The following is a 9,352-nucleotide window of genomic DNA, read 5'->3' on the forward strand; positions in this document are numbered from 1 at the left end:
AATATATATATATATATTTTTTTTTTTTTTTTTTTGAGACAGAGTCTCTGTCACCCAGGCTGGAGTGCAGTGGTGCTATCTTGGCTCACTGCAGCCTCCACCTCCCGGGTTCAAATGATTCTCCTGCCTCAGTCTCCTGAGTAGCTGGGATTACAGGCACCCACCACCACACCTGGCTAATTTTTGTATTTTTTAGTAGAGATGGGGTTTCACCATGTTGGCCAGGCTGATCTTGAACTCCTGACCTCAGGTGATCCGCCCACCTCAGCCTCCCAAAGTGCTGGGATTACAGGCATGAGCCATTGTGCCTGGCCTTTTTTTTTTTTTTTTTTTTTTTTCCAGTTTTCCAGACACAGGGTCTCACTCTGTTGCCCAGGCTGGAGTACAGTAGCACAATCACAGCTCACTGCAGTCTCAAACTCCTGGGCTGAAGTGATCCTACCACCTCAGCCTCTTGAAGAGCTGAGACTACAGGTGTGCACCACCACACCCAGCTAATTTTTTAGTTTTTTTGTAGAGACAGGGTCTTGCTATGTTGCCCAGGCTGGTCTTGAACTCCTGGCTTCAAGCAATCCTCCCACCTCGGCCTCCCAAAGCATTGGGATTACAGGCATGAGCCACCGCATCTGGCCATCTTTGCCTCCTTGGGGGTAAAGGCTGATACACAGGGAAGCTAGGTTGAGAGACAGAGTGGAAGAGTTGGGTTCCCAGCAGCATTGACTCTCTTGTCCCATCGATGCCTGAAGTCAGACCTGCTCTTGGAGTTTTCCATTACAGGATTAATCAATTTCTTTGGTTGCATAAGCCACATTGAGCTGAGTTTCTACCACCGTAAACTGGTGCCTGTGGTCTTCCCTCTTGGCTTTTTTGTTCTCATGGGGAAGAATCCGCCCTCCCTGTCAGCATCATTGGAAATCGCTTCTCCGTCTGAATGGAACATGGAGAATTCTGCCCAGCACTCCCACAGGAACGGGGGCCTTCCGCGTGTTAATTACTCACTGTCTCTGGCAAAGTGACAGGAACTGACGGAACCTTCGTGGCCCTGCATCAGGGTCACACAGGCTCCACTGTTTCGAAACTCCCCTGTGTGGACGTTCCATATTTTTAAGTTTTTATCCCAGGAGCTTGTACACAGGAAATGGCCACTGAAGGTAAAACAGCAGTTTGAGATTGCATTGGAATGTGCCCTGAAACACAGATGGTGAGGTGCACACATTAGTGCTTTGCTCCTGGAGGACCTGAAGACATACCTAAGCGGGGGTCAGTCAGCATCTCCTGTGAACTCATGTTCATCTTGCCTTTGATCACTGCCTACCATGGTCCAGATATGAATTGCTCAGCCTGTCACACTGTTCCAGCATTTCTCAACTGCACCAATTTTTAGAAAAATAATAATAGAGACAGCATTTCGCTATGTTACAAAGGCTGCTCTCAAACTCCTGGGCTCCAGTGATCCACCTGCCTTGGCCTCCCAAAGTTGTGCTGTGATTACAGGCGTGAGCCACCGCACCCGGCCAACTACACCAAGGTGGACATTTTGTGCTGGGTCACTGAGTTGTGGGGGCCGTCCTATGTTCTGTAGGAGGTAGAGCAGCATCCCTGTCCTCACTAGATGCCAGGAACCCCCACACCCAGTTGTGACAACAAAACACGTGTCCAGACGTTGTCAAATGTCCACTGGGGCACAAATTGCCCTCATTTGAGAAGATTCTGCAGTATTCCCTTGGCGCTGGAGGGAAAAGCAGCTGGTGTCAGGAGGGGTTGATTGACAGGCAGCTTTTGGGACTTGGTGCTGGATCGTGCTTACACAGAGGCTCTCTCCTGCTCCCCATCTTTCCACCGACAATGTCAGGTGCGGTCTCCCCTTGTTCCACCCCTCTCTTACTTACTCCTCTGCTTCTCCACCCCAACTATTCACTCTCCCTTTTTCTTGCTCGTATCCTCATTTGTCTTCAGTGCTATTCAAGTATATTTCAGTGTTGTATATTTAATTAATAAAATTTTGGGTTATTCGGCTGAGTGTGGTGGCTCATGCCTGTAATCCCAGCACTTTGGGAGGCCTAGGTGGAAGGATTGCTTGAGCCCAGGATTTTGACACCAATCTGGGCTACATAGCAAGACCTCATCTCTACAAAAAATATAAAAATTAGCTGGGCATGGTAGCATGTTCCAGTAGTCCCAGCTACTCTGGAGGCTGAGGCAGGAGAATCACTTGAACCCAGGAGGTGGGGGTTGCAGTGAGCCAAGATTGTGCCACTGCACTCCAGCCTGGACAACAGAGCAAGACTCTATCTCACAAAAAAAAAAAAAAAAAAAAAAAAAAAAAAAAACATGGAATTATTCATTCCCATTTTTAAGCATCTTCTTTTTCAGAAAAATAATAATAATTAAAAGCCTGTCTGTATTTTGCCACTTTTTGTTTGTAACCCTCAATGTCTTTCTCCTGTGATTCACACCTCCTCTTGTAAGCAGAGTTTTCTCTGAGTAACCTGGATCATAAAATCAATCATTTGACCTGAAGAAAAGGTTGAGCGAAATGATTTTCTACAGCTCAGGTCAGAGTTTTGGAACCCATTTTGGTTCTTTGAAATGCACAAACTGAGCAAGGCCAAAGGAGAAGAAATGTCAACTTCGCAGGGGCATCCAGGATAAACCTCACCAATTCCCAGTGCCTGGTGAGGTAAGAACCATGCTGGCATATCATGGAGGTTGACTGCAAGCTCTGCCAGAAGCCAGACATTGTCACTGACGTTTAAACCAGAGGTATACCCAAAGGATTATAAATCATTCTACTATAAAGACACATGCACATGTGTGTTTATTGCAGCATTATTCACAATAGCAAAGACTTGGTATCAACCCAAATGCCCATCAATGATAGACTGGATAAAGAAAATGTGGTATATACACACCATGGAATACTATGCAGCCATAAAAAGGAACGAGATCATGTCCTTTGCAGGGACATCATTCTCAGCAAACTAACACAGGAACAGAGGACCAAACACCACATGTTCTCATTCATAAGTGGGAGCTGAACAGTGAGAACATGTGGACACAGGGAGGGGAACATCACACACCGAGGCCTGCCAGGGGGTCGGGGGCAACGGGAGGGAGAGCATTAGGACAAATACTTAACACATGCGGGGCCTAAAACCCAGATGATGGGTTGATGGGTGCAGCAAATCACCATGGCACATGTATACCTATGTAACAAACCTGCACATTCTGCACATGTATCCCAGAACTTAAAGTAAAAAAAAAAAAAAGACATAGCAATTTTTAAATAAATAGGCCAGGCACAGTGGCTCACACCTGTAATCCCAGCACTTTGGGAGGCCGAGGCAGGCAGATCACCTGAGGTCAGGAGTTCGAGACCAGCGTGGCCAACATGGTGACACCCCGTCTCTACTAAAAATACAAAAATTAGCCGGGCCTGGTGGCGGGCGCCTGTAATCTCAGCTACTCGGGAGGCTGAGGCAAGAGAATCGCTTGAACCCGTGGTCTGTCAAGAGATGGATGGAGGCTGCAGTGAGCCGAGATTGTGCCATTGCACTCCAGTCTGGGAGACAAGAGTGAGACTTCGTCTCAAAAAAATAAAATTAAATTAAATAAATAAATAAATAAATAAACCAGAGGTATCTCTATGGACTCTCATTTCACATAAATCCAACTTCTCACAGAAGGCCATTTCAGCTGTATAGAAGTTTGGTGAAAATGGCTATGCTGCACATACAGTTCTGGACAAGACGGAGTCAACATTATAAGTGATTTTTTTAAATGGCTGAAATTTTACCAAATTTGGCAAAATATATAAACCTACAGATTCAAGAATCTGAGTAAAACCCAACAGGATAAATCCAAGGAAATCTACACCCAGACACATAATTACACGTCTGAAAACTAACGACACCAAAAATAGCTTGAGAGCAGCAAGAGAGAAATGACTTTTTACCTATAGGAGAAAAACAATATGAATGAGAGTGTAAATGAAAACCACAGTGTGGCCAGGCACAGTGGCTCACACCTGTAATCCCAGCACTTTGGGAGGCCAAGGCGGGCGGAGCACAAGGTCAGGAGTTTAAGACCAGCCTGGCCAATACGGTGAAACACTGTCTCTACTAAAAATACAAAAATTAGCTGGGCATGGGGGCGGGCACCTATAGTCCCAGCTACTCAGGAGGCTGAGGCAGGAGAATTGCTTGAACCCGGAAGGCAGAGGTTGCAGTGAGCCGAGATTACACCACTGCAAATGATATAGCTGGTCTTGCTAGAGGATTTAAAAATTTCATAATCTTGGTCAGGCTATATCATTTTCAGTTCTCAGTGCAAAATTAATAAGCAAGGTCCCCATTCCTGAAAAAGCTAAGCACAGTATTACCATATGATCCAACGATTCCACTCCTGGGTATACAGAGTAAAGAATTAAAAACAGGCCAGGTGCAGTGGCTCACACCTGTCATCCCAGAACTTTGGGAGGCCAAAGTGAGAGGATCACTTGAGTTCAAAAGTTCAGGACTAGCTTGGGAGACATAATGAGACCCTGTCTCTCCAAAGAAAAACACTTAAAAATTAGCCAGGCATGGTGGTGTGCACCTGTAGTCTCAGCTACTCAGGAAGTTGAGGCAAGAGGATCATTTGAGCCCATGAATCCGAGGCTCCAGTAAGCTATGATCACACCACTGGACTCCAGCCTGGGCAACAGAGCAAGACGCTGTCTCAAAACAAATAAAATAAAATGAAAAGAATTGAAAGCAGGAACTCAAAGTTACATGTACATGTGTTCACAGCAGCATTATTCCCAATAACTAAAAGGTAGAAACAGCCTAAGAGTTCATCAACAGATGAACAGATAAACAAAATATGGTGTATACACCTATAATGAAGTACTATTCAGTCATCAAAAGGAATGAAGTTCTTAATCCCAGCACTGTGGGAGGCCGAGGCCAGGAGTTTGAGACCAGCCTGGCCAACACGGTGAAACCCCGTCTCTACTAAAAGTACAGAAATTAGCCAGGCATGGTGGTGGGTACCTGTAATCCCAGCTACTCAGAAGGCTGAAGCAGGAAAATCACTTGAACCCAGGAGGCGGAGGTTGCAGTGAGCCAAGATGGCACCACTGCACTCCAGCCTGGGCGACACAGAGAGACTAAGTCTCAAAGGAAAAAAAAAAAAAAAACAGGAATGAAGTTCCGATGTTCCGATGCAGGCTACAACACAGATGAACCTTGAGGACCTTAGTTTAAGTGAAATAACCCCATCACAAGAGGACAAATAATGTATGATTCTACTTATATGAAATATCTAGAATAGGCAAATTCATAGAGACAGAAAGTAGAATAAACACTACCCAGGGCTGGGGGCATGGGCAATGGGGAGTTATTGCTTAACGGGTAAGAGCTTCTGTCTGAGATGATGAAATCATTTTGGAAATAAATAGTGGTGATGGTTGCACGACACTGTGAATGTAATGAATGCCAGATAATTGCACACTTACAAATGGTTAAAATGTCATGTTTTATGTTGCATATATATATATATATATATATTTTTTTTTTTTTTTTTTTTTGAGACAAGAGTCTCACTCTGTCACCGGGCAATGGCCCAATCTTGGCTCCTCCTCCTCCTGGGTTCAAGCGATTCTCCTGCCTCAGCCTCCTGAATAGCTGGGATTACAGGTACCTGCCACCACGCCCAGCTAAATTTTGTATTTTTAGTAGAGACAGGGTTTCATCATGTTGGCCAGGCTGCGCTCGAACTCCTGACCTCAGGTGATCCGCCCCTCTCGGCCTCCCAAAGTGCTGGGATTACAGCCGTGAGCCACTGCACCCGGCCCAAAATTTTTTTTAATAATAATGTAGTATCTCCAAAATGACTTAATTCATTTTATTTATTTATTTATTTTATTTTATTTTTTGAGACAGAGTCTCACTCTGTCACCCAGGCTAGAGTGCAGTGGTGCGATCTCGGTTCACTGCAACCTCCGATTTCTGGGTTCACGCCATTCTCCTGCCTGAGCCTCCCGAGTAGCTGGGACTACAGGCGCCCGCCACCTCGCCCGGCTAGTTTTTTATATTTTTAGAAGAGATGGGGTTTCACCATGTTAGCCAGGAGGGTCTTGATCTCCTGACCTCGTGATCCTCCCACCTAGGCCTCCCAAAGTGCTGGGATTACAGGCGTGAGCCACCACGCCTGGCCTATTTTTTTTTTTTTTTTTAGACAGGGTCTTACTTCATTGTCCAGGCTGGGGTGAAGTGGTGCAATCATAGCTCACAGCAGCCTCAAACTCCTGGGCTCAAGCAATCCTCCAGCCTCAGCCTCATGAGTAGCTGGGACTACAGGTGTGTGACACCACACCCAGCTAATTTTTAAATTTTTTGTAGAGATGAGGTCTCATGACATTGCCCAGGCTGGTGTTGAACTCCTGGCCTGAAGTGATCCTCCCACTTTGGCCTCCCAAAACTCCGGGATTACAGCCATGAGACACACGCCCAGCCAGACCTTCCCACTTTACAGGAGATGCTGGAACTTCACATTTTGTGGGCTTCTCTGCACAATGGTTTCCATTAGTGGCTCACATTGAAACAAATGCATCTGAGGCCCAGCCAAGCCCACAGGCTGCAGCTGATGGCTCCCTCCCGCCTGCCTGTCCCCAGCCTCCTCGGAGCACCCATGACCAAGCTACAGACGTGTCCACATGGATGCTGGCTTGTGTGGAATCCAGGAGGGCATGAATGGGGACGCCCCTCCCAAACTCCCTTCTGACCTCCAACTCACTTGGTGATGGTGAGCAGCGTGGCCTGGGATGTAACGTCCCAGATCTTGATGCACCTGTCCAGTGAGACAGAAGCCACCCTCTGGCTGTCGGGGTCAAAGCAGCATGACGTGATGGACCTTGTGTGATGATCTGCAGAACACAGAAGAAAGGGACTCGAGATCACGCCTTCCACATGCTGGGCTGGAGGACTCCCACGACTTCCCCAGCCAGCGACAAGATTACAAAACACAATCCCAGTTTTCATCAGGAGCTACATACCTGCACAAACATTCCTGAGTGACTACTATGTCCCAGGCTTTGAACCGGGAGCACACCTGGCCCGTTCCCTGCCCCTGCAGAGCTCCCAGTCTGACGGAAGAGACACCCCGGAGCAGGCAATGACCTACCACATGCCACGGGTCATGAGATGAGTGCACGGGCCACCAAGGCCCAGACAACAGAAGCCTGGCCTCCCTGAGGGGTCCAGGAAGGGCCCGAAAAGTCAGTGAGGGAAGCAGAAATGGAAGAGCACTCTAGAAAGAAGGAACAGTGCTTGCAAAGGCCTGGGCCGGATCATGGAGCAGTGTGGGGCAAAGCTGGAGTCTGAAGCGTGGTGGGGGCATAGTGTCAGGTGGGCTATTACAGGCTACTAGGGAGGCTGTGGAGCAGTGTACATGGCATAGTGCCACATCATTAAAAAGAAACACAAAGCACATATGAGAAGCAGTGTTGTGTGTGCAAATGTGTATGCACAGGTACACACACACGGTTTAGGAAGGCCACCCAGCAATGTATGGTTCATAACAGGTGCCTCTGGGGAGGAGACAGGACAGACACAGCAGCTTTTTGCTTTTTTCTTTACATAATGAATGATTTTTTTTTAATTTTTGAGACAGAGTTTTGCTCTGTCACCTGGGCTGGAGCGCAGTGGTGCAATCTCAGTTCACTGCAACCTCCGCCTCCTGGGTTCCAACAATTCAACCCTCAGCCTCCTGAGTAGCTGGGATTACAGGCGCCCGCCACCATGCCCAGCTAATTTTTGTATTTTTAGTAGAGACAGGGTTTCACCATGTTGGCCAGGCTGGTCTCGAACTTTTGAGCTCAGGTGATCCACCCGCCTTGGCCTCCCAAAGTGCTGGGATTACAGCTGTGAGCCACCGCTCCCAGCCCATAATGAAAGTCTTTACAATGATTACACATTTTTTTAACTTTAATTTTAAGATAATTGTAAACTCACATGGAGGTGTAAGGAAAAACAGAGAGATCAGCCATATCCTTCACCCAGCAGCCCGTATAGTAGTAATTGTAATTGTCATATGACAATTACTATTCCTGTATTTTAAAAATAGGCTGGGTGCAGTGGCTCATGCCCACTAGAGGCCAGGAGTTTGACATCAGCCTGGGCCACGTAGCGCGACCCTGTCTCTACAAAAAAAAGAAAACAGGTAAAAATGTTAAGAAGGCTGAGCCTCCATTCAATAAAAGATTAGGCTTCAATGTCCACATGAGGTTGGAGTCAAACATTGTGTCATTTGTTAAAAGCACAAGACTGAATGAATGGAAAAGCATTAACTGAAGAGGATCAGTTTTGGGGTGTTTTTTGGGTTGTTTTTTGTTTTTTGGTTTGAGATGGAGTCTCACTCTGTCTCCCAGGCTGGAGTCCAGTGGCTCAATCTCAGCTCATTACATCGTCCACCTCTGGGCTCAAGTGATCTTCCCACTTCAGCCTCCCAAGCAGCTGGGACTACCGGTGCATGCCATCACACCTGGCTAATTTTTGTATTGTTTTTGGTAGGGACAGGGTTTCACCCTGTTGCCCAGGCTGGTCTCAAACTCCTGGGCTCAAGCAACCTCTCAGAGTGCTGGGATTACAGGTGTAATCCCAGCCACCGCACCTGGCCCAGTGTCCCAGCTTTAATGATGTGCTTCATACCATTACAGTTTCACCAAATAAAGCAATGGAAGGTCACTGTCAGTCCGTGACAAGTGGCTATTCCTATGGCAGACTGAAGAGTCAGGGAGCCCGCACACCCTCACCCTTGATGACGGAAATGGTGGTGATGTTCTCAGCGTCCATTATGCAGATTCCATGATCCATGTCGAAGCCCGAGACCACGTATTTACCATCAGGAGAAAACTTACAGGAGACGATGAAGGTATCATACCTGACCTTCCACTGAAATGAGCCAACAGTCAAAAGGTTGTTTTAAGCCAGGTGTGGTGCGTCGCACCTGTAAACCTAGTGCTGGAAGATCGCTTGAGACCAGGAGCCTGAGACCAGCCTGGGCAACATGCAAGATCTCCATCTCTACAGAAGTAAATCATTAGCCAGGTGTGGTTGTGCTCGCCTGTAGTCCCAGCTACTTGGGAGGCTGTGGCGGGAGGATCATCTGAGTTTGAAGCTGCAGTGAGCTATGATGGCACTACTGCACTCCAGCCTGGGTGACAGAGTTTGCAAGACCCTGTCTCTAAAAATCATCATCATCATCATAAAATAAAAACTTGACTTATCTTGTCTTTCTAAAAATGTTTACAATGAATATAAACTGACCTTTGCACTAACAAGAAAGGTTGTGTTTTTTTTTTTTTTTTTTT

General features: G+C 46.8%; 1 protein-coding gene across 2 annotated transcripts in view; it reads right to left on the bottom strand.

Moving 5' to 3' along the window:
• WDR88 (WD repeat domain 88) overlaps positions 1-9,352 on the bottom strand; it is a 44,183-nt gene that overhangs the window by 17,990 nt on the left and 16,841 nt on the right. For both annotated transcript variants that reach the window (XR_002735118.2, XM_023229109.2), the window contains exons 5-7: positions 8,795-8,933; positions 6,778-6,907; positions 1,000-1,187 (exon numbers count right to left, since the gene is read on the bottom strand). Coding sequence is in view for 1 of the 2 variants with exons in the window: in XM_023229109.2 (XP_023084877.1) it covers positions 1,000-1,187; positions 6,778-6,907; positions 8,795-8,933 (457 nt within the window). In the remaining variant the exon portion in view is untranslated. The remainder of the gene's footprint in view (positions 1-999; positions 1,188-6,777; positions 6,908-8,794; positions 8,934-9,352) is intronic.

The sequence above is a fragment of the Piliocolobus tephrosceles genome, chromosome 21, assembly GCF_002776525.5.
Source record: "Piliocolobus tephrosceles isolate RC106 chromosome 21, ASM277652v3, whole genome shotgun sequence".
NCBI lineage: Eukaryota > Metazoa > Chordata > Mammalia > Primates > Cercopithecidae > Piliocolobus > Piliocolobus tephrosceles.